This window comes from Martes martes (assembly GCF_963455335.1).
Source record: "Martes martes genome assembly, chromosome: 6".
Lineage (NCBI taxonomy): Eukaryota > Metazoa > Chordata > Mammalia > Carnivora > Mustelidae > Martes > Martes martes.
This window is the reverse complement of record NC_137893.1, coordinates 126868804-126894957: the sequence shown is the minus strand read 5'-3', so window position 1 is coordinate 126894957 and position 26154 is coordinate 126868804. Positions and strand designations below refer to the sequence as shown.

Genomic DNA, 26154 nt, shown 5'->3' with positions numbered 1-26154 from the left:
AGGACAGATCAGGTGAAGACAACTGACAATAACAAGGGTTAGCAAGCATGTGGGGCAACTGGAATCATTCACTGCTGGGGGGAGTGGTACATCATACACCATGCTGGAAATTCTTTTGTTGGTCTTAGACCTCAGTTTACCACACATCCCAGCAGTTCTACCCCTACGTATTTACCCAAGAGAACTGAAAACACGTTCATGCAGAGACCTGTGTACAAGTTTTCATTAACAGTCTTATTCATCATAGCCAAAATACTAGAAGTAACACCAGTGGCTTCAACTGGTGCGTGGATACAGGAACTGCGGTGTCCATACGATGGAATTCTACTCAGAAATGACAAGGAATGAGCCACCAGTACAGTAGCGTGGTGACTCTCAACAAGTCTTATGCTAAAGACCAACGGCTACAGAATGCATGATTCCATTTATATTACATTCTAGAGAAGGCAAAACAAGGGACAGAAAACAGATGCAGTGGTGGTTTGAGGGTGTCAGGAATGGATTGACTCCAGAGGACACAAGAGGCCCTTTGGGGTGATGGAGATAATTCTACATCTTGACACGGTGGTGGCTACGTCACCATGTACCTTCCTTAAAACTCACCAAGCTGCATATCTAAGAGTGAACTTTGTGTTCGATAATACCACAGCAATCCTAATTTAAACAAAACAAAACAAAACTTCCTCAATTTAGTATTGTGAGGATATATACAAATAGTGATTTTTAAAAATCACATACAAAAAATAATTGTCTTTCTTTTCTTTTTTCTCCAAATAGGCAACATTTCACACTCCTTTTAGTCACCTTGGCCAAACTCCAGAAGGTTGTTCCTCTTACACTTTTCCGAAGATAATGGGCCCAGCCAAGGTAACTCTTGGAAAGCTTCAAAATAAGTTGTGATAAGTAACCTCTGAGGGCACCTGGGTGGTTCAGTTGGTTAAGCATCTGACTCTTGATTTCGGCTCAGGTCATGATCTCAGGGTCCTGGGATCGAGTACCGTGTCAGGCTCCGCACTCAGCGGGCATCTGCTTGAGGATTCTCTCTCTCCCTCTGCCCCACTCCCACTTACACTCTCTCTCTCTCAAATAAATAAATAAATCTTAAAAAAAAAAAAAAAAGGTAACCTCTGTTCAAAAAGTAATTCTATACTCTTTTCTTTCCCTTGATAATATAGACAGAAGAAAAGTGAGTTATTTGCTCCTCAACTCTAAAAGTTGCAAATATAGAAGAGCTAGGCTATGGGAAATGTCTGATATGAGGGAAAATTAGAAACTCTCCCTGACTCCCAGGATTAGGATCTGCTTTTGCCACTGGGTGCCCGGTGCCTCGTCCTCCATTGCTGTGTGGCATCAGTCGTTAGAAGACCAGGGCTGTGCCAGCTTGGGGTCACACTTAATATCTGTGTAGATGAGCAGCGTCCCCTGGAAGCCGTCCTCATGGGGGTTTACGCCTTCTAGAGCTGCTCCCAGTCATAGCAGCCTCCATGTCAATAGGTTTAGCTATGTGTTCAGGCTCCCAGAAGGGTTCCGTGGCTGTGCAGGTCTGTCCCCGTGTCTCTGGAAGCCCAGGTGCCAGACTCTGTGCATGATGAGACCCAGCAGCAAAGAGCCAAGGATAGGGAAGGCTTAGCCAATTCTTGGAGCTCTGAATGGGGTGGGGTTGGAATGGAGCCTGTTTTCATTGACTGCCAGGTTTTCACTGCAAATATATAGTTTTTTAAAGCTCATTATTCCATTGAATGTCCTGAATCTTTATGACAGATTTTAACTTTGAAAAGTTGGGCAGAGCCAACTCCAAGGCTTAGGGCATTTGACTATGAAATAATATTTTTCCGAAAACACTACTGGAAATACAGAGGATATCCGCATGGTGACCTCTGTTTTGTTAGAAACTGAGTATTAGTCCTTCTTCCCTTTTCTTTGGTCAGGTGAACTAATTAGTAGTACCTCTGCAGGTAAAGAAAAGTGTCAGAGCTGGACCACTGTGTAGAGATTCCAAGGAAGGGAAGTTTGAAAGTTTGGGTGTCTCAAGTTTGGTTGGCATTCACTGTGACCTGGATTTTCCTTTTTTTTTTTTTTTTTAAGTTCTTTTTTCTCTTATAATTGTTTATAGTGTATAAAATGGAAAATTCTAGCTGTGTGGGTTAAAGGATCAGCATCTACTTCAGGTCCTTTCTGCCCTGGGCTCCCTGTTCTTGCCTTCTCAGCACAGACACATACAGAAGCAAAATTACTTGCAAACCTTCCAGAGAGCCTGTTTGTCAAGGGTTAAAGGATCAGCATCTACTTCAGGTCCTTTCTGCCCTGGGCTCCCTGCTCTTGCCTTCTCAGCACAGACACATACAGAAGCAAAATTACTTGCAAACCTTCCGGAGAGCCTGTTTTGTCAAGACAGTTTGTCAAGCATTGCCTATTGAGGTCTTCAGTTTCCCCCTTAACAAGAAATACTGGCAGCCTCAAAAGACTATAAAGGAACTGCCCTCTGTCTCCTCAAAGTGGATAGTTCAGAGGTTAGTTCTGAGGTTAACTGACCTGTGTTTCATTAAGTTAATGTCTTAATCTTGCTTTCGTTTCAGGCAGCAGAGATGCTCATTTTTGGGAAAAAGTTAACTGCTGGAGAAGCCTGTGCTCAAGGACTTGTTACTGAAGTGTTTCCTGATAGCACCTTTCAGAAAGAAGTTTGGACCAGGCTGAAAGCATATTCAAAGCTCCCCCAGAATGTTAGTGTTGTCTTTTGTTTTTTTGTTTTTTCTCCTAGTAGAAACCATGGAGATAGTTTATTTGCCTTAAGTGAATAAGCATTTTAAAAAACAAGATATACCTTGGTTGGCTTTAAGCATATCTAAATTTGAGATTAGAAATAACCATAATAATGTTAGAAATGCTGATTTTTTAAAAAAAACTTCTCAAGGAGGCATTTTAGTGCAATGATATGTATGAAAGCAGAGGGACAGTAACTGGCAGTATTTGCCAAGCACTTTTATTCTTGAATCGTTGCAAAGCCAGATCAGGTTGACTTTTAGGAGATTCTTCCTGTGTAGCACTTTGGTTTTTATATGTGATAACTCATGACTGACTGCTCTTAAATTCATTCTGCTGAAAATGTGGTTCTGGAATCAGAAGCTTTAGTGGCTCTCTGAGGCTTTTTAGAAATGTGTGATCCCAGATCTTCTCCCATGTCTACCAAGACGGTTCGCACACACATTACAGTTTGAGAAGCACTGTCCTATGTTACACATACATCTGAAGGCGGGACAGGATTCCGTGAACCATGGAGAAACAAAATTCAGCACTCTAGAATAAACCCCACTCCCTCTAGAATGCCCCTTAACCTTACTGTTGGTTTTGTGTTTTCAGGCCATGCGTATTTCAAAACAGATGATCAGAAGTCAGGAGAAAGAAAAGCTGCACGCTATTAACGCCAAAGAAAGCAGCATCCTCCAGGAAAGATGGCTGTCAAGCGAATGCATGAATGCCATCATGAACTTCTTCTCCCAAAAAGCCAAGCTGTGATACCTGTTACAGCAGTGTTATGCATCTCAAAGGAAGGGGTGTGCTGTCATTTCTGATTTTCAGTACTTGAACTAATAAACTGTGCCTTTTCTCAGCGCTAACATATCATTTATGATTATCATAGTTCACTAGAGCCCTGATGAGAAACCAGTTACGTACCACAAGCTCTAAGAATTCACGTAAGATTTGGGTCATAGGGAGTCTTACATCTTTCGACATGAATCTGTGTTGCCAGGAGCACTGAAACATGGTGCCTGGGGTCCTGCTTTGAAAAGCATTCACAGCATTGCAAGCTGAAGTCATGTCTTTGAACACCACAATAGCGCTTTGCCGACCACAGAGGGTGACGGACGTAATTGGCCCAAACACCAGCAGCCTCTGGATCACTGACCGAAGGTCTTCCGTGGGTTGCATGTTCTTCTTCAACCACCTAACAAGGGAGCAAATGGAGCAGTAGTAGCATTAGAATAGAAACACACACAAAAAAGAAGTGACAATCTTAGTTCCATGTTTTTCCCCATAATTTAATAAAAAGGCAAGAAGGGAAGATGGGGCTATTTCACTGGAAATAAAAGCAGTGACCTGGATCAGCGATTATATAATTATGTATGACATAGTCTTCATTCTTGTCCAATGTGGCATATTATGAAAGGCATATCTGCAGACTCCCTTAACCATCCTTGTAACTTCCTGTTTCGATTAGTGCCATATCTACTGAGAAGGACGAGTGCGTAATTCCAGTGGCTGCCAAACTGGCATGAGATATTTTACTCTCTAAATACCCTCATTTCTCTACAAAAACATCAAATAAACTACAGAAGCCAAAATCTACAGCAAACCAGTGAATGTCCAACAAAGAAAATATACACTGAAAATTGTAGGACACTGTGTGGTGGTCTTACTTGCCCTTGCCCCACCCGCTTACCCTGCACGGTGTGGTTGGAAGAAATGCACCTAATTCCTGGCTCCCTGCCTTGGGATGGAAGTAACAGAGTGAACTTTGTTTGCAACCTTCTGGGCTGTGTGTGGGCTGCCTGAGGGACTGATGATGTCTTGCCTGACTCACAGTTCAGGAGGAAAAGGTTGGTGTAGTCTGGATGTGAGTCAAGAAACCACGAGAAGCAGTGGCACACAATGAAACATGAAAGGTACAAGCTGACTTCAGACCCTCCAATGCGGGGAGGGAGATCACAGAAAAGGAATCATATAGAGCACTTAAGGCCCTGACAAGAAGTGAAGACTCTAGACATTGAAAGCAGCTGCGGAAAAATTAAAAACAAACAAAACCAAAACAAACAAACATACAGGCCTAGATAGGAAGCATGCCCAGAAAATACCTGAGAAGTCCAGGGCTAATCACAGGCCCACTCATGAGAGAAGGTCTACCCATCAGTGAAAGAGGAACTTGTTTTTGCAAAAATGCCCAATTTTCAACAAAGGATTATTAGGTGTGCAAAGAAACAAAACCCACTCGAAGGAGGAAAAATTCTGGAAATACCCCCCCCAAAAACGTGATCAGATTTACTAGATAAGGACTTCAAAACAAATGTCGAATACCTCAAAAGAGCTAAAGGCAAACGTGGACAAAGAACTAAAGGACATCAGGAAAGCAGCACGTGAAGAAAACACAAGTATCAACAAAGGAGGTGCACATTATTGTTTTTTTTTTTTAAAGATTTTATTTATTTATTTGACAGACAGAGATCACAAGTAGGCAGAGAGGCAGGCAGAGAGAGAGGAGGAAGCAGGCTCTCCAGTGAGCAGAGAGCCCGATGCGGGGCTCGATCCCAGAACCCTGGGATCATGACCTGAGCCGAAGGCAGAGGCTTTTAACCCACTGAGCCACCCAGGCGCCCACATTATTGTTTTTTTAAACCAAACAAATCCTGGGCTGGAAATTATAATTTCCAGGGGGTTCAACATCAAACTCAAACAAATAGAAGAAAAATCAGCAAACTTAAAGAGAAGTCGTTTGAAATGATCAAGTTCGAGGAGCTAAAAGAAGAAAGAATGAAGAAAAGTGGATAGAGTCTAAAAGGCTTACGGGACAGACTCCACCAAGCCAACCAATGTACACACAATGGGAGTCCTAGGCAGAGAAGGAGTGAGGTGGGCGAGGAGGAGAGAAAGGGACAAGTTGGTTATTTGAAAAAAAGAATGGCTAAATTTGAGGAAAGATGTGAATATACTAATCCAAGAAGTACAATGAACTTCAAGTAGATCCACACAAAGAGACCTACAGTGAGACATGTTATAATCAGATCTGTCCAAGACAAAGAGTGGATCTTGAAAGCAGCAAGAGAAAAGTAACTCATCACATAAAGTGATCTCCAGTAAGATTATTAGATTTCTCACCAGAAACCTTACGGTTCAGAAGGCAGTTAGGATGACATATTTAAAATGGTGAGATAACCTACATCTGGCAAACTGTACATCTTCAAAGATAAGGAAGAAATTTAAGACATTCCTGCACGAAAACTGGGGATGTTCATTACCACTAAATCTGCCCCCACCAGAAATACTAAATGACGTCCAAGTTGAAATGAAAGGATAGTAACTCAAAGCCACATAAATATATAAAGTTCTCCAGTGAAGGTAAATACATGCACAAATATAAAAATAGTATTTTTATAATTTTGGTTTGCAAATCTACTTTTTCTATAGGATTTAGAAGACAAATGCTTAAGATGTACTATATTTATGTCAATGGATATGCAACGTATAAAAGTAATATGTAACAAATATAAGTGGAGGGGTGGAGCAGCAGTTGAGTTCAGTTGGTAACAATTAAAGATACATTGTTACAGATTGTTACAACTACATATAAGATACAGTTAATAATCTGTAATACAGATTGTTATAATTTTAGGATGTTATTATGTAATGCCCATGGTAGCCCCCCCACACACAAATACCCATAGAAGATACCCAGAAATGAAAAGAGAATCAAAATGTGTCAGTATAAGAAATTAACTAAACATAAGGGGAAGCAGTAATGCAGAGAATGAGGGAACTATGTAAAACATACAGAAAACAACATGGCAAAAGTAAGTGCTTCCCTATAAATAATTACTTCAAATGTAAATGGATTGAACTCTCCAAAAACCATAGAGTGATAGAATGGATAATAAAACCAGTCAGGATTCAGTTAACATACTGCATATAAGAGTCTCACTTTATTTATTTTTTTAAATTTTTTAAAAGATTTTATTTGACACAGCGATCACAAGTAGGCAAAGAGGCAGGCAGCAGGGGTTGGGGGGAGAAGAGACCATGACCTGAGCTGAAGCGGAGGCTTAACCCATTGAGCCACCCAGGTGCCCTAAGAGTCTCACTTTAGATTTAGAGACATGCATGGTTTAGAAATGAAAGGATGATAAAAATATTCCTTGCAAATAGTAAGCAAAGGAGAATAGGGATGGTTATACTAATATCAGACAAATTATAACATAATTATATATGTATATATATACACACACACACACACACACAATGTGTGGCATGGCATAAGGACAGACATATAAACAATGCACTAGAATAGAGAATCAGAATAAATCTTTGTGATCAAATGTTTTTATTTTTTATTTTTTATTTCTTTTCAAATGTTGTTTTTGATGATCAAATGATTTGACAAGGGTGCCAAGACCATTCAACAGGGAAAGGATGACATTTTCAGTAAATGGTGGGCATTTTTGTTTGGATAAAACAATGTGTTATATACAGACAATGGAATATTCAGCCTTTAGAAGGAAGGAACTTCTGACATAGGCTACAATATGGATGAACCTTGAAAACATGCAAATGAAATAAGCCAGACACAAAAGGACAAATGCTGTATGGTTTTACTTACTTGAGGGGTCTAGATTAGGCAAATCCATAGAGATAAAAAGTAAAATAATGTTTGCCAGATGCTGGAGGGATGAGAGAATAGGGAGTGAGTGTTCAGTGGGGACAGAGTTTCAGTCTGGGAAGATGAAAAATTTCTGGAAATGGACAATGATGATGGTTTACACAACAATGTGCATGTACTTAATGCCACTGAACTGTACACATTTTAAAAATGGGGAAAATAGGAAATTCTATGTTGTATACATTCTACCGTGATAATAATATTTTTAAAAACAATACAGTTCACCATATTAATAGTAAAGATAAATACTATCAACTTGATGGATAGAGAGAAAGCATTTGTATCCATTATGATAAAAACCAGCCACAATCACGAACTTCTTCAAACTGATAAAAGTAACCTGCAAAAACCAACAGCCAACAAAATACTTAATTATTTTCCCCTAATGTGAAGAACAAGTAAAGGAAGCCTGCTTTTACAAGTCCTAACTTTTTTAAGGAAAGCCAATGAATGTTCATAGAAGAAAAGGTGAATAAATATGTCAATTCTTATGTTCTAACAATCGAGCTATCTTTTCAGAAACCAAACAAACTAGGATGTAAATTAAAATATATTAGTTCATGTCAAGACATTATGGCCTGAAATTGAGGTGTATAAACTTCCCATGATTGTTAAATTGCTTTTTTCTCTTTTATAGGCCTCCAAAGTATGGTTAAATAATCTTAAGTCATCAGGAATCATCACTTAAAATAATTTATACCCTTAATCTAGATACAAATTTAGTGCCTTGTATTGTCCAAGGAGAAAATACCACTGTTCTAATTCTTTTATAACGTATCTTTGCCTTCTTTGAAGGTGGATTTTTAAGTCAAATTGTCAAGTTATGCCACTGAGGATACTGGGGTAAAAAAGTAGACAAGGAAATTATTTCCATAGAACAATGATCACAGTAGGAATGTCTACTACAGGCAAATTCATGAGCTGGATGTCTCTGCCTGGGTCTGTCACCCTCAAAGCAGAGAGAACTCTGTCTTTATAGCAAATTATATATTTCTCCTGTCAGCCTGGCAACATGTTTTGAATACCCACTAAGTACTAACTAGAAATCCTTTATTAGGTATTGTACAGCAACACGTACAGCAATACTAAAGAAACAAATATGGAGACATCATCTGTCTGGCATAATTAGGGAAGGAAGCAGACCAACAAAGATAATTTGCCAAGGAACCAAAGCTTATAACTTGCTTTTTTCTTTTTCTTTTTTCTTTTCTTTTCTTTTTTTTTTCTTTTTAGAGAGTGCGTGCATGTGCAGGAACAGGGGGAGGCAGAGGGAGAGGGAGAGGGAGAATCCCAAGCAGGCTCCACAGCCAGCACAGAGCCAGACGTGGGGCTCGATCCCAGGGCCCCGAGACTATGACCCCGGCCAAACTCAAGAGTCAGATGCTGAACGTTGGTTCAGTCACCCAGGTGCCCCCAAAGCTTATAACTTCAAGTGTCAGAATCCAGGCAGTTCCACATCCCCGCTGTTACCACCTGGTCTGATGCTCACCACCCTTTGACTGCTACCACCCTCGCTCCCCAACAGGCCAGGGAGGTTTCGGATCAGATCCCGTCACCCCTCTTCTTAAGACCCTGAAATGGCTCCCATTTCTGTCCATGTAAAATCCGGCAGAGGACAGATCAAGCCAAGCTATTAAAGCTATTGGATCCTGGGCTCTTGGTCATGCTGGGGATGAGCTGCTGCTTCCTGACTCATGCAGCATAAAAGGGCCATAGCTCACTGTTGGGTCCCTCTCCAAGAATCCCATTCCAGCCCTACTAGATCTCTGCTCACCAACCTGCAATGCAATGGCTCTTGGGGGACACACACACCCACTCCTGTGTCCCTGAGTTTTCTCTGATTGAGGACTCCTCCAGACATTTGGCTGTGTGAAAATGGGGCTTATGTGGTTTAACAGCCATATTGTTCTCAAGACTATCATGTATCTCAAAGACCACATTAAGTCATTTTTTTAGCTCAGGCATAAAGAGAGTCTGTGGTCATCCTGTATGTCTCTAAATATGTCGGCAGCAGACAAAAATTAGACACCTACCTGACAGCTATGGTTGACATTGGAGGTACCTCCAAGTTTTTATTCCACAAGTAGCATTTCTTCCACCCACGATTTGAGTTGTTGATGGATTTTCTTTTCCACAGGGGCATGCTACTTGGCTTCGGGGTCATATTAATCTCTTTTGGGAACTGGTGTCTTGCTAAGATCCTTTCTAAGCCAGAGAATTCAGAATTCTGACCTAGTAATAGAAGAAACATTTACTGTGATTCAGCATGCCTTTCCATGTTTGCATAGGAAGAGTAACATGGCACTCATTTGAGAAAGAGTATTTATGCTGCTTCATAATTACTATTGAACTGCCATGCCTTCACTGCAAAAACATTACTGAGCACCACTTAGACCCGAGCCTGGTCCATCTAATAGACTGCAGAGCAAATGAATGAATGAATGAACATACAAACCAATGTGCTGGCACCACCACGAATACTGAAGTCTATTTAAGCAATTTGTGCCTGATTCTCAAATTAATGACAATTGACTGCATAATTATTTCTATCTTCAGAGATGTTAACCACACTCTGCATTTACATCACATGCATGGCTTCACGTTGACCTCATTTGGCCCCTAACCAAATGCTCCTCTCATGGGACCAAGAGCTTTTGCCAGAATGTGACTCAATACCCTGCATTCTTCATCAAGATAGCCCTGCTACCAAAAGGAAGGGAAGGGAAAGGAGTCAGTAGAACTACACTAAGGTTTTAGTGACATAACCGACTTACACTATAGTGTAAGCTTCTTCTTTGCCAACTAGTAATATCAGAGGATCAACAGTCAGTGTTCAGGCTGCTTTGTGCGTGGCTCTGCAATCCATCTGAGTGTATGAGAAACTAAGACACTGTCATCAGGAATGCAGGAAGAGGAGTTGAGCCCCGGGGATTCAGGAAACACTGAATGCATTTTCAATGGTAAAATTGCATTTTAATTACAATAGAAATTAGATCAGAACTCGTCCAGCCTCCCTTGTCTCAGACTGAACCACTGATGGTCTCTACCGGACAGGGTGATTGGCACAGACACCAACGAACCAAGAATTGAAACAAGGAGCCATAGCTCGGCAATCTAACTAAATGATGTCATGATTAATAGATCGATCCTTAGAGGCCTGAAAATCCTTCCAAGTGAGTCAAAAACAGGGCTGGAATCTGGGGCTCCTGCCCAGTGGTCTCAGGCCTGGCCCAGACAGCTTCTCCCTACCGCTCTTAGAAGCAGTGTATTTGCTCAGGAACCCTCAGTGGGGCACCCAGAAGCTCTCCCAGGCATTGGAATCATAGGAAGAGCATATGGTCCGCATTGGTTGTCAGAATTTCAAAGCTGAAGTTAATATTAAACTGAACTAATTAACACAATTCAGGTATTTGATGCCTCAAGAAATTATTGGAGGGAGGTGGCTCAGTTAGAAGAGCACGTGACTCTTGGTCTCGGGGTCGAAAGTTTGAGCCCTGTGTTGGGTGTAGAGATCACTTTAATAAAACTTAATTAAAAAAATTATTGGAGGTATAATAATATTGAAAATCAATTTATAGATGACATTTTAGGTATCTTGGACTGTGAGCTACTTGGATGGTTTTGTATTTCTTATTTTAATGTGTGGAGAGCAATACATGTGAGATGGGCGGATGGATGGACAGAAGAATGGGTGGGAGAATTAGTAATCATAAGACAAATCAGCATAGATCAGGTACACAAGTACCTGAGCCAAGTACACAAGCCAGTGTCTGTGCGTGTGCATGTATGTGTGTGTGTTTACCAGAGGCAGCAAAAATAGGTAACTTAGAACTTCAGGCTTTAAAATGATTTGTTGCTTTCACATATCATAATTGTCTTCTCCAGTCTACACACGAAAGTCATGGATTTGGTGGCCATCGGTGGCCAGCCAGACTGAACAGCACACACACACACATACACATGCACACACTGCTTCGAGAGCTGCCCCACTGGTCTCCTTCCCCAGCCCACTGACTCTTTTGGAAACCACTCTTCCCGCCTGCCTCGTCCTTCTCTGTATCCAGTTAAGCAGCCTCCTGAAGTATCTGGGGTGGGGTGGGGGGCGGGGAGCAGTGAATTAACCAAGAGAGTCATCTTCTTAAGCATCAAAAACAACATACAAAAGCCTTCAACTTCTGCCCACTTTCTAGTTTTTGGTTTGGTGCCAGTCATTGAAACACTGGTTTGGACCATCTTTAAAAAACATCATAGAACCAATACTAGCGATCCCAGCATAGCTCCTTACGCTGCTGTGCTGGGGTGTGGGGTAGAGGAGGAAGAGGGTTGCTCACAGAGGCTTGTGATGTTTGGGGGACAGTTATCTGGGCATGGTAGATCTAAATGCATATAGTATAATGGATCCTCATTCCTCGTTTTATGTTTTTCGTATGATTTAACTTCCTATTATTTAAAATCCAGAAAAAAAAAAAAAGACCCTGTGTTTCTAACTATAAATTTTTAGTTCTCTCTTTTTATTTTTCTTTTTTTCTTCTGATGGCTTTGGGTAATAAATACAGTTTAATGTAGGCAAAGCTCCCCGGCAGGTGCAGGTGCAGATGAGGCTGGTGTGAGAAGAAATAAAACCCATTTTAAGGCCAGGTGAAATTTCAACTAGACAGAGGCTTTAGTCACATAGCAGGGAGCTATTGGTATCCATTATTGAATTCATGATCTGACGGATGAAAGTGTGAGAAATGGGGTCATCTCTTTTAGACCAAGGCAATCACTGGAAATGGCATTCTGGAAATGAAACAGCCTTTGAGTGAAGAATTCAAGGTCTCAGAGGCTAATGTCCCCTCAGTGACTGGATTCTGCCTGAGGCCCAGGTCCTTCAAGGACACAGGACTCTGAGGAAACAATTCTGCCTGAGAACGCCGTTCGTCTCAGCTACGTCACTCACTTTCAACTGACTTCCAACCACAGTGAGGAGTCCTGCAGCCTGACCCCTCTGAAACAAAGCGATCTCAGTGCTCATGAGCGGCGGTTTTACCTGGCAGGAACACTCCCAGTGGCTAAGGTGTATCAATACCTATCAGTGTCTCCATTGGCAGGCTAAGGGAATAAAACTGAAATCAACCTATAATTGAAATATCATGAGGAAGTCAAAACCTGATTCTGCAACCTCACATAAACACTGAATGCATATTCAATGGTAAAATTGCATTTTAACTGCAAAAGTACAGGATAAATTTCCATCAGAATAAATAAAGTCAGACAAATTAAAGTAGTATACATAGTTAAAGGGAAAATGTCATTCCTCTTTCTCCAGAGGTAGTCAAGGGCTGGAATGTGATACTCCAGAGGTAGTCAAGGGCTGGAATGTGATACGACTCCTTCCAGAACTCTTCCCTCTGCATGTACACACGTTTGTATGTACAGGTATACAATCTTCTTTTGGTATAAATAAAATCAGTGTTTCTTATTTTGCAGCTTATTTATTAATATTCTACAGTGTGTTTTGTAAATATTTAAACATCAGCTTCCTTTTAAATAGTATTCCTCAATACGGGTGCATCCATTTTTTTATATTGAAAAAGTTTATTTTTTTATTTTAATAAACATATAATGTATTTTTATCCCCAGGGGTACAGGTCTGTGAATTGCTAGGTTTACACATTTCACAGCACTCATCATAGCACATACCCTCCCCAATGTCCATATCCCCACAACCCTCTCCCGTCCCCCCTCCCCCCAGCAACCCTCAGTCTGTTTTTGGAGATTGAGTCTTTTATGGTTTGTCTCCCTCCCAATCCCATCTTTTCATTTTTCCTTTTCCTACCTCCCCCCAACACCCCCACATTGCATCTCCACTTCCTCATATCAAAGAGATCATATGATAGTTGTCTTTCTCCAATTGACTTATTTCACTAAGCATAATACCCTCTAGTTCCATCCACGTCGTCGCAAATGGCAAGATTTCATGTCTTTTGATGGCTGCATAGTATTCCATTGTGTATATATAACACATCTTCTTTATCCATTCATCTGCTGATGGACATGTAGGTTCTTTCCATGGTTTGGCTATTGTGGACATTGCTGCTATAAACATTCGGGTGCACGTGCCCCTTCGGAGCACCACGTTTGTATCTTTAGGATATATACCCAGTAGTGCAATCGCTGGGTCATAGGGTAGCTCTATTTTCAGTTTTTTGAGGAACCTCCACACTGTTTTCCAGAGTGGTTGCACCAGCTTGCATTCCCACCAGCAGTGTAGGAGGGTTCCCCTCTCTCCGCATCCTTGCCAGCATCTGTCATTTCTTGACTTGTTCATTTTAGCCATTCTGACTGGTGTGAGGTGGTATCTCACTGTGGTTTTGATTTGTATTTCCCTGATGCCGAGTGATGTGGAACACTTTTTCATGTGTCTGTTGGCCATCTGGATGTCTTCTTTGCAGAAATGTCTGTTCATGTCCTCTGCCCATTTCTTGACTGGATTATTTGTTCTTGACTGGATTATGAGTTTGATAAGCTCTTTATAGATTTTGGATACGAGACCTTTATCTGATATGTCATTTGCAAATATATTCTCCCATTCTGTCAGTTGTCTTTTGGTTTTGTTAACTCTTTCCTTTGCTGTGCAAAAGCTTTTGATCTTGATGAAATCCCCATAGTTCATTTTTGCCCTTGCTTCTGTTGCCTTTGGCGATGTTCCTAGGAAGAAGTTGCTGCGGTTGAGGTCAAAGGGTTGCTGCCTGCATTCTCCTCAAGGATTTTGATGGATTCCTTTCTCACATTGAGGTCCTTCATCCATTTTGAGTCTATTTTCATGTGTGGTGTAAGGAAATAGTCCAATTTCATTTTTTTGCATGTGGCTGTCCAATTTTCCCAGCACCATTTGTTGAAGAGGCTGTCTTTTTTCCACTGGATATTCTTTCCTGCTTTGTTGAAGATTAGTTGACCATAGAGTTGAGGGTCTATTTCTGGGCTCTCCATTCTGTTCCATGGATCTATATGTCTGTTTTTGTGCCAGTACCAAACTGTCTTGATGATGACAGCTTTGTAATAGAGCTTGAAGTCTGGAATTGTGATGCCACCGCCCTTGGCTTTCTTTTTCAATATTCCTTTGGCTATTCGAGGTCTTTTCTGGTTCCATATAAATTTTAGGATTATTTGTTCTATTTCTTTAAAAAAAAAGGATGGGATTTTGATAGGGATTGCATTAAATGTGTAGATTGCTTTAGGTAGAATAGACATTTTCACAATATTTGTTCTTCCAATCCATGAGCATGGAATATTTTTCCATTTCTTTGTGTCTTCCTCAATTTCTTTCATGAGTACTTTATAGTTTTCTGAGTATACATTCTTTGCCTCTTTGGTTAGATTTATTCCTAGGTATCTTGTGTTTTGGGGTGTGATTGTAAATGGGACTGACTCCTCAATTTCTCTTCTTTTGTCTTGTTGTTAGTGTAAAGAAATGCGACTGATTTCTGTGCATTGACTTTATATCCTGACACTTTACTGAATTCCTGTATAAGTTCTAGCAGTTTTGGAGTGGAGCCTTTTGGGTTTTCCACATAGAGTATCATATCATCTGCAAAGAGTGATAGCTTGACTTCTTCTTTGCCAATTTGGATGCCTTTTATTTCTTTTTGTTGTCTGATTGCTGAGGCTAGGACTTCTAGTACTTTATTGAACAGCAGTGGTGATAATGGACATCCCTGCCGTGTTCCTGACCTTAGCGGAAAAGCTTTCAGTTTTTCTCCATTGAGAATGATATTTGTGGTGGGTTTTTCATAGATGGCTTTGATAATATTGAGGTATGTGCCTTCTATCCCTATACTTTGAAGAGTTTTAATCAGGAAGGGATGCTGCACTTTGTCAAATGCTTTTTCAGCATCTATTGAGAGTATCATATGGTTCTTACTCTTTCTTTTATTAATGTATTGTATCACATTGATGGATTTGTGGATGTTGAACCACACTTGCAGCCCTGGAATAAATCCCACTTGGTCGTGGTGAATAATCCTTTTAATGTACTGTTGGATCCTATTGGCCAGTATTTTGGTGAGAATTTTCGCATCTGTGTTCATCAAGGATATGGGTCTGTAATTCTCTTTTTTGGTGGGATCCTTGTCTGGTTTTGGGATCAAGGTGATGTTGGCCTCATAGAATGAGTTTGGAAGTTTGCCTTCCATTTCTATTTTTTGGAACAGTTTCAGGAGAATAGGAATTAATTCTTCTTTAAATGTTTGGTAGAATTCCCCTGGGAAACCGTCTGGTCCTGGACTTTTGTTTGTTTGGAGATTTTTGATGACTGCTTCAATCTTCTTACTGGTTATGGGTCTGTTCAGGTTATCTATTTCTTCCTGGTTCAGTTGTGGTAGTTTATATGTCTCTAGAAATGTACCCATTTCTTACAGGTTGTCAAATTTGTTGGCGTAGAGTTGCTCGTAGTATGTTCTTATAATTGTTTGTATTTCTTTGGTGTTGGTTGTGATCTCTCCTCTTTCATTCATGATTTTATTTATTTGCGTCCTTTCTCTTTTCTTTTTGATAAGTCTGGCCAGGGGTTTCTCAATCTTATTAATTCTTTCAAAGAACCAGCTCCTAGTTTTGTTGATTTGTTCTATTGTTTTTTTTTAGTTTCTATTTCATTGATTTCTGCTCTGATCTTTATGATTTCTCTTCTCCTGCTGGGTTTAGGCTTTCTTTGTTGTTCTTTCTCCAGCTCCTTTAGGTGTAGGGTTAGGTTGTGTATTTGAGACCTTTCTTGTTTCTTGAGAAAGGCTTGTACCGCTATATATTTTCCTCTCAGGACTGCCTTTGTCGTGTCCCACAGATTTTGAACAGTTGTGTTTTCATTATCATTTGTTTCCATGAATTTTTTCAATTCTTCTTTAATTTCCTGGTTGACGCATTCATTTTTTAGAAGGATGCTCTTTAGTCTCCATGTATTTGCGTTCTTTCCAAATTTCCTCTTGTGATTGAGTTCTAGCTTCAGAGCATTGTGGTCTGAAAATATGCAGGGAATGATCCCAATCTTTTGATACTGGTTGAGACCTGATTTATGACCCAGGATGTGGTCTATTCTGGAGAATGTTCCATGTGCACTAGAGAAGAACATATATTCTGTTGCTTTGGGGTGGAATGTTCTGAATATATCTGTGATGTCCATCTGGTCCAGTGTGTCATTTAAGGCCTTTATTTCCTTGTTGATCTTTTGCTTAGATGATCTGTCCATTTCCGTGAGGGGAGTGTTAAAGTCCCCTGCTATTATTGTATTACTGTCGATGTATTTCTTTGATTTTGTTATTAATTGGTTTATAGAGTTGGCTGCTCCCACGTGAGGGGCATAGATATTTAAGATTGTTAGGTCTTCTTGTTGGACAGACCCTTTGAGTATGATATAGTGTCCTTCCTCATCTCTTATTATAGTCTTTGGCTTAAAATCTAATTGTTCTGATAGAAGGATTGCCACCCCAGCTTTCTTCTGATGTCCATTAGCATGGTACATTGTTTTCCAGCCCCTCACTTTAAATCTGGAGGTGTCTTCAGGTCTAAAATGAGTTTCTTGTAGGCAGCATATTGACGGGTTTTGTTTTTTTATCCATTCTGATACCCTGTGTCTTTTGATTGGGGCATTTAGCCCATTAACATTCAGGGTAACTATTGAGAGATATGAATTTAGCGCCATTGTATTGCCTGTAAGGTGACTGTTACTGTATATTGTCTCTGTTTCTTTCTGATCTACTATTTTTAGGGTCTCTCTTTGCTTAGAGGACCCCGTTCAATATTTCCTGTAGAGCTGGTTTGGTGTTTGCAAATTCTTTCAGCTTTTGTTTGTCCTGGAAGCTCTTTATCTCTCCTTCTATTTTCAATGATAGCCTAGCTGGATATAGTATTCTTGGCTGCATGTTTTTCTCATTTAGTGCTCTGAATATATCATGCCAGTTCTTTCTGGCCTGCAGGTCTCTGTGGATAGGTCTGCTGCCAATCTAATGTTTTTACGCTTGTATGTTACAGACTTCTTTTCCCGGGCTGCTTTCAGGATTTTCTCTTTCTTGCTAAGACTTGTAAATTTTACTATCAGGTGACGAGGTGTGGACCTATTTTTATTGATTTTGAGGGGTGTTCTTAGCATCTCCTGGATTTTGATGTTTGTTCCCTTTGCCATATTAGGGAAATTCTCTCTAATAATTGTCTCCAATATACCTTCTGCTCCCCTCTCTCTTTCTTCTTCTTCTGGAATCCAAATTATTCTAATGTTGTGTCGTCTTATGGTGTCACTTATCTCTCGAATTCTCTCCTCGTGGTCCAGAATTTGTTTGTCTCTCTTTTGCTCAGCTTCTTTATTCTCTGTCATTTGGTCTTCTATGTCACTAATTCTTTCTTCTGCCTCATTTATCCTAGCAGTAAGAGCTTCCATTTTTGATTGCACGTCATTAATAGCTTTTTTGATTTCAACTTGGTTAGATTTTAGTTCTTTTATTTCTCCAGAAAGGGCTTTTATCTCTCCGGAGAGGGTTTCTCTAATATCTTCTATGCCATTTTCGAGCCCAGCTAGAACCTTGAGAATCATCATTCTGAACTCTAGATCTGTCATGTTACCTATGTCCGTATTGATTAGCTCTCCAGCCTTTGGTACTGCCTCTTGTTCTTTTTTTTGTGGTGATTTTTTTCGACTTGTCATTTTGTCCAGATAAGATTTGCTTGCTCCTCCTCTAGAATTCTGCTGTTCTTGGTGAGTGAAGTTGATCTTGGCTGGGTTTCTTGTTGATCTTCTGGGGGAGGGGCCTGTTGTGGTGATTCTCAAGTGTCTTTGCCACAGGCGGAAATGCAGTGCCCTTGCCAGGGGCCGGGCTAAGTAATCCGCTCAGGTTTGCTTTCGGGAGCTTTTGTTCCCTGAGCACTTTCTGTAGAGTTCTGGAGGACGGGAATGAAGATAGCGGCCTCCCAATCTCTCGGCCCGGAGGAGCCGAGAGCTTGGGCTTCCGCTCCTCAGTGCACCCTCAGAGAAACCGCCCAACCGCCCCGCCTCCCTGGCCTGCAGTCACGCCGGTAGGAAAGCGGTCAGTTGCTGGCACTTGGAGAAATGTGCCCGGTCACTTCCATCTCCATGGCCTCCGGCCACACTCCGAGCCCACCCAGCCTGCGACCGGCACAAGGTAACCCTGGGCTGAGAGCTCACTCCTCGGCTTTGTCGCTGTAGCTGGCTTCCCTGCTCTAATACCTGCGAGCTCTGCAGCACTCAGATACCCCCGGTCCTTCTGTGACCCCAGGGACCTGGGGTTACGCTGACCCTGCTGGGCTTCCCCCCGGTTTAGCCTCTGGAGTGATGTCCCTCCGTGGAGCAGACTTTTAAATGTCCCAATTTTGTGCTCCATTGCTCTGCCGCTTGCCGGGAGCCGGCCCCTCCCCCCGAGGTCTATCTTCCCGTTGCTTTGGATTCACTTCTCCGCAGGTCCTACCTTTCAGAAAATGGTCGATTTTCTGTTTCTAGAATTGTTGCTCTTCTTCTCTTCGATTTCCCATTGGATTTGTAGGTGTTCACAATGGTTAGATAAGCTGTCTAGCTGATCTCCTGCTACCCGATGTCGTCTCAGCTTGCTACTTCTCCGCCATCTTGACTCCTTCCCCCACCCATGCATCCATTTTTTAATCGTTCTGCTATTGAATGAGGTGAAGCTATTTCTAATCTGTCACCATGATAAACTGCTTCAGCACACACACTCCTTCCTGCATCTGTATGCACAGGTGGAATAATTTCTCTGGACACTAACTAGAAGGGGAACTGCTAAGTCAAAGGGCATGGGTATGTAATGGGTGGTCAAAATGTGAGTTTTTCTGTTGTTTCAGTTTTGTCTTAAAGCCACACAGTCTGAGGAAAATCTGGCAGATGGGAGTTTCTTACCTATATACAGCATGCCTATTTATAAAAAAAAAAAAAAAAAGCTAAACATGGGATGCCTGGGTGGCTCAGTCAGTTAAGGTTTGCCTTCGGCTCAGATCATGATCCCAAGGTCCTAGGATTGAGCCCCACATTGGGCTCCTTGCTTAGCTAGGAGCCTGCTTCTCCCTCTGCCTGCTGCTCCCCCTGCTTGTGCTGTCTCTCTGACAAATAAATAAAATCTTTAAAAAAGGGGTGCCTGGGTGGCTCAGTGGGTTAAGCCTCTGCCTTCAGCTCAGGTCATGATCTCAGGGTCCTGGGATTGAGCCCCGCATCGGACTCTCTGCTCAGCAGGGAGCCTGCTTCCCCCCCTCTCTCTGCCTGCCTCTCTGCCTACTTGTGATCTCTCTCTCTGTCAAATAAATAAATAAAATCTTTAAAAAAAATCTTAAAAAAAAACAAGAAAAAGCTAAACATTCTTTAAGGCATGTGAGGATGTCTATAGGCTGAGTTGTTGTAATGCTGTGCACTGTATCTCCTCTCCTCCCCATGGCAGATGAAGGTACTTTAAGAGAACGACCTGCAACCCACAACTCTACAGTCAACTAATCTTTGGCAAAGCAGGAAAGAATATCCAATGGAAAAGACAGTCTCTTCAACAAATGGTGTTGGAAAAATTGGACAGCCACACGCAGAAGAATGAAAGTGGACCACCTTCTTAGCACCATACACAAAATAAATTCAAAATGGATGAAAGGCCTAACTGTGAGACAGGAACCCATCAAAATCCTAGAGGTGAAAAAGCAGCAACAACCTCTTTGACCTTGGCCATAACAACTTTTTACTAGACACATCACTGGAAGCAAGGGAAATAAAAGCAAAAATGAACTATTTGGACTTCATCAAGATAAAAGGCTTTTGCACAGTGAAGGAAACAATCAATAAAACCAAAATGCAGCCTATGGAATGGGAGAAGATACTTGCAAATGGTATGTTGGATGTAGGACTAAACCATAATCTACAAAGAGTTCATCAAAATCAGCACCCAAAAAACAAAAATCCAGTCAAGAAATGGGCAGAAGACATGAATAGACATTTCTCCAAAGTAGATACACAAATGCCCAACAGATACATGAAGAAAAGCTCCACATCACTTGGCATCAGAGAAACAGAAATCAAAAGCACCACGAGATACCCCCTTATATCAGTTAGAATGGCTAAAGTTAACAAGACAGGGAACAACAAATGTTGGCGAGGCTGTGGAGAAAAGGTTGGTGGGAATGCAAACTGGTACAGCCACTCTGGAAAACAGTATGGCAGTTCCTCAAAAAGTTACAAGTAGAACTACTCTACAAGTCAGCAATTGCACTACTAGACAGGTAATCAAAGGATACGAAAGTGCTGATTTGAAGGGGCACCTGCACCCCAATGTGTACAGCAGCACTACCAACAGTAGATAAAGAAGGTGTGGCATACATATACAATGGAAAAAGAATGAAATCTTGCCATTTGCAACAATGTGGATGGATCTAAAGGATATTATGCTAAACAAAATACATCATTCAAAGAAAGACAAAAATCATACGATTTCACGCATATGTGGAATTTAAGAAACAAAACAGATGAACATAGGGGAAGGGAAGGAAAAATAAGATAAAAACAGAGAGGAAGGGGTGCCTGGGTGGCTCAGCTAGTTGACCACTGGACTCTTGATTTTAGCTCAGGTCAGGATCTCAGGGTCTCCAGATTAAGCCTCGTGTCAAGCTCCCTACTCAGCACTGAGTCTGCTTGTCCCTGTCCCTCCCTCTTTGCCCCTCCACTCACTTGCTTATTCTCAATCTCTCTCTATAAAATAAATAAATAAATAAAATCTTAAAAAAAAAAAAAAAGAGGGGGGAGGCAAAACATAAGAGACCGTAGTTAAGAGGGTTGCTAAAGGGGAGGTGGGGGGGTGGGCTAGATGGGGGATGGGCACTAAAGACACTTGTGTTGAGCACTAGGTGTTACATGTAAATGATGATTCACTAAATTCTACTCCCAAAACCAATCTTACACTATATGTGACTTAACTTTAAATTTAAAAAAAATAAATAAATAAGCAAACAAGTAAATAAATAAGTAAGAGAACCAGTTGGGGAGCTGGGCTGTGTCCCCTAATGCCTGATGTGTTCATTTCCTAGGACCGCCATAACGAAGTGCCACAATCTGGGTTACTTAAAACCAAAAATGTATTCTCTCCCAGTTCTGGAGGCTAGAAGTCCAAAACCAAGCCCTGTTCCCTCTGAAACCTCTAAGAGAGAATTCTTCCTTGCCTCTTCCTAGGTTTTAGTATTTGCTGCAATTCCTGGTGTTATCCTGACTTGCAGAAGCATCAGTCCAGTCTTTGCTTTGTTGCCATAGGGCCATCTCCTCCCTCTGTATCTCTGTCCTCTTACAAGCAGAGTCGTGTTGGACTAGGAACCTACCCCACTCCTGTCTGATCTCATCTTAATTACATCTGCACCTCTCTCAAGACCCTATTGCCAAATAAATTCACACCCTGGGATATTGGGGGGTTAAGACTTCAACATATCATTTTGGGGGATGCAGTTCAACCCTAACACTTCAGAGTATAAGATAATTGGCTGGGAGCACAGCTGCCTGTTGCCACAGAGACAAAAGATCAGTGTTGGGAGCTGGTTGAATTTTCACCAGCCGGGTGAAGGTGTGAAGGACAGGGGGTCAAGTTTTCTACATGCTATATGCAACCCCCCTCGAAATGGGTTAGTTTTGAGTCATCTTGAATAGGCTCTCAAGAGGGCTTCTGTCAACCAGCGAGGCAATCTCCACTGAAATACGTTGGGAGCACAGCCTACAGAAGCTGGCGCAGGGGTGGGATGGGAGAGGGGAAATGTCAGCAGGAGGCTGAGTGAATGAGAGATCTCCAGCAAGGGAACCCACCAAATGCCCAGGAAAAAAGAAGCCAGCTTTGGAAAGCTACCATCCCTAGAAGTTATGAATGACTGGTGACAATTTGATATTTCACAGTCAAGGAAATCTTTTCAGTTCTTCCTACCCTCACCCTTGTTGACCCAATATCAGCCAGGGAGCAGAGAAGGAGTGATAGAGAAAAAGAAAAAAAAAAAAAAAAGCCCCATCACGTCACAGGAGTGGGAAGCAGGGAGGTGTTTGGAATTTGGTTGAGGTGTTTGGAATTTGGACACTAGAGTGGACTTTTTGTTATCTGAATGAACATGACCAGAAAAGCTGTAAGGTCTGCTTGTAATTTCACCCAAAGGTGATGAGCGAAGAGCAAGAAAATGGGCCAAAGGGGGAAGTTGTGAGAAAAATGAAAATTATTCTCTACTTACTCTTTGCCAAGTACAACTCATGTAATAAGCCAGTAACATACATTTTAAATTTTGACAAAGACTTTCAAATTATCTTCAAAAAAAGTCTGAATCAATAAGCATGCTAATCATGATTGTGAGGGTATTAATTTCCCCACATGCTCATCACAACTGATCTTTCAAGATTTGAGCTTTATGATGGCCTAAAAAATACCACCTTGATTTATTTTCTACTTCCTCCATTACCAGAGTGTTTGAACATTTTTCATGCTTATCAATAATTTGCATTTCATCTTATGAATTGCCTATCTATGACATGTATCACTTCTAGTAGCTTCCTTATATTTTCCTTGATTATTTTTATGTAATTGTTAGTGTAATCTAGATGTTGGGGTCAATTCATAAAACTGCGTTTTCAGGGACCAAGGACTAACCAGAATACAGATGGACAAATTTGCCATCAAACCTTCCTACCCATGACTTGTGTCTTAATCACTGTGGCAGCTGTTACTTTACTTTCTAAAGTTCATGGGCACAAGTGGCTACCAGCTACCCTTGCCCTTCTTTGAAACATGAACAATCCAGGAGCCAAGCTCCACTCAATTCTGCAAATCAGTCCAGTTATCAACTGTCCTGACGGAATTCCAGCAGTGGTGGGCCACTCCAAACTCCAGAAAGGGAAGGTCATTTGTAGGCCTTGTGGGGTGGGGGGAATATCCGACTTCTCTCTGGGGAGGTACAAATGGAGGAAGAAGCAGCAGGAAAGAGAGCAAAAGCCTGACCTTCAACTTGAAGTTCTCTCACTCATCTCAAAATCACATCTACACCTTAAAATTTAGTGGTTATTTCCCACTTAGTCCACTTTCCATCATTCCACAGGTAAGCTTTGCCGAGAGAAGAGTAACAGACCTATCCCTGCTCATAAAAGACCAATGAAAGAAAAGGAATGTGAAGCAGTAATGGTGAAGTCCATCGCTGGGCAGGCTACACATGGGGCCATGGGTCTCCAGGACGGACCACACCCACCATGTAGAGAGTCAGTTCTTGGGGCACCTTGGTGGCTGTCGGTTGAGCGTCCAACTTTTGATTTCAGCTCAGGTCATGATCTCAATGTCATGAGATCGAGTGCCCTGTGGGGCTTGGCGCTCTGCGGGGAGTGTGCTTGGGGTTCTCTCTCTTCCTCTGCCCTACCCCGTGCTCTGTCTCTCTCTCTCTCTCTCAAAACAAAACAATAACGAAACAGTTCTTGTGGCTAAAAGAAGCAGCAGTTTGTGCCAGTGTAAGGTGTATGCTTGTTAAAAGAGCTCACAGCACCCTCTACCCACGTACAGTTTTGTTTGTCCTCTTCACTCTTGTAGGAATAAAGTTTCTCCATCAGATGGTTAGGCAGCAGTCTGTGAAGGCTGGACAGAGTCTCGAAGGTGTGACGCAGAACCTCGGGCTGCGCGTAGTTTTTCGGAGTCTTGGGTTTGTCTAGGAGAGGAAGTTTCAGTGGGAAGTGGTGGTTCTTGGCTGTCCCCATGATGACCCACTGAGTTGGAGACAAGAACAAACAGAAAATTGAAAAGGTGGGACCCCTTGTCGTTGTTCCTTCTCCACACTTTTCTCCATCTCTGAGGAGATGCTATGGAATCCCTTTTCTGGTCTCTGATCGCTTAACGTTCTGAGAGTCACAATGGCCTGGACCTTGGCCTGGAACCCCGAGTGCTCCTCCTATCTTCAAACCAGAGGAAATCGGCCAGTCAAAAACACCTTGCCAAGTCTTACAGGGATTTCAGGCAGAAACTCCGGTTTCCTGTCTGAACATGAGCAATACCTGAGGAAAATAGCACGCTCTCCCGGAGGGATGAGGGGAGGCCAGTGTGCACGCCTCCAGTGCCGTTTCTCCAGCTGGGGCTCCGCCCGGGCCAAGCCGCCTGGGTGTGCCTAATTACGACTCCATAGATAGATGGGGCCCTGAGGGAGAGCGCTGACATCAACACAGTTCCCGAGCAGAACTGAGGAACGAGCTCCATCATCCCAAACTGAGGAAATGTCCAGATTAACACAGGTAAGGAGCCCACCTGCTGCTTATTCTCTTCTCCAAACTGAACAGAAGAAACCAAATGCTCAATTCTAGCTTGACTGGCAGAAGCCACGCTTCACTGTGGACCCCGGACAGAAGTACTAAATCATCTTAAGCTCCTACACTCGATGGCACAGGCCAGAGCAAGACAGAAGGTGCCACGGGCTCCTCCCAGATTTAGGGCAAACATGCAAATACTAAGGGTGGTTCTAGCTACTACTTGATCTCAGCATGCTCCACCCAAGGGGCCAGGTTCACTGTCATTGCTCTGTCCCATGAACTGGCTGGGAATCACAAAGTGATCAGATACGGGGAGAGCCATGGGGGCCAGGCATGCAGAGGGCAAGAGCTGGGAGAGTTGGCCAGCTTTTTACCAAATGTAAAACCCCTTGGCCAAGACTATAAAAACTCCAGGATTATATCGTAGGATATGTTAGTGCAGAGCAGAAGATACCAGAGCAGAAGATATCAACTTTCACTTCTTAACTTTCGGGTTCATTTTCCATTTGCAAACTTAAAAATTAAGACTTTTAAACACGCACAAATAGGTGTATTTTAAATATACTTAAAATATGTTATAGAATCAGAACTGCTTGAATGGAATGTGATTCTCATAATGTCACGGGTGTTTTGGGGAAGAGAAGGGAACAGGTGGAAGTGAGGAGGGGTAGAATATTTTGATAGATGGAGACTTCTTTCTTCTAAGCAGACTTGAGTGTATTACTCTAAGTATTTATAAACCGAAAAAAACAGACCATGTTTTAAGCCATTCTACAGTCCAAGGAAGTGATATGTTAAAATTGATTCTTTATACTGCGTGTAAATTTATATATATGTATTTATATATAGACTGATACATCAATATAAAGTAATTGATACACATATATAATGCTATTATATATAATGCTATATATAAATTTATATATTAATATAAATTAATCAATGAAGATATATTTATATAATGCTATTACAATACCATTGACTATATTCCCTATACTGTACCCTTCATCCCCACCATATGTTCTTAATCATGGCTCTGCATAGCAACTGATGGAGTGTTTCTAGTTATCTGGTTTAATGACTGAAATCAGAAGTAGTCCATAATTATGATATTTTATGTTTAAGTAGACTATCTGATGGATACATGTCTTTTGCAATGGATAAGACTTCTCCAAGGAATCCATCTCCTTCAGTTTTCTCTAATTGTGCTGCAGTGGAGAGAACACTGTTCAGGACCCCAGTACCCCCGTGTTGCTAACTAGTTCTGTAATCTTAACCTCAGCCAGCCAGGTCTCAGCCTACAGAAGGAATGTGCTCTGATGAAACAGACCCTTCTATTTTGTATCTTGTTTGGATCTTGGCTTATTTCCAGTGCCGTTCTTCCATGATCGATACATTTCCATTTCCATAACCACAGTGGTACCATATAATTATTTTCTCAAAGAAGAGATGAGAGAGAATCCTCCTAAGC

General features: G+C 41.6%; 2 protein-coding genes across 4 annotated transcripts in view; one reads left to right on the top strand and one right to left on the bottom strand.

Moving 5' to 3' along the window:
* The window catches only part of ECI2 (enoyl-CoA delta isomerase 2), a 47666-nt gene extending 44052 nt beyond the window's left edge, over positions 1-3614 (top strand). For all 3 annotated transcript variants that reach the window (XM_080807286.1, XM_080807287.1, XM_080807285.1), the window contains 3 exons: positions 778-867; positions 2577-2720; positions 3358-3614. In XM_080807286.1, coding sequence (XP_080663412.1) covers positions 778-867; positions 2577-2720; positions 3358-3513 — 390 coding nt within the window. In that variant the 3' untranslated portion in view covers positions 3514-3614. The remainder of the gene's footprint in view (positions 1-777; positions 868-2576; positions 2721-3357) is intronic.
* A 4-nt stretch (positions 3615-3618) lies between these two features.
* Positions 3619-24140, bottom strand: LOC308344408 (testis expressed protein 56-like; the record flags this gene model as incomplete). The annotated part of the gene is made up of 3 exons (XM_080805959.1): positions 3619-3943; positions 9457-9655; positions 23948-24140. 3 exons carry the CDS (start codon positions 24138-24140, stop codon positions 3619-3621), a joined length of 717 nt encoding a protein of 238 aa, XP_080662085.1.
* Between the last annotated feature and the right edge of the window lie 2014 nt (positions 24141-26154).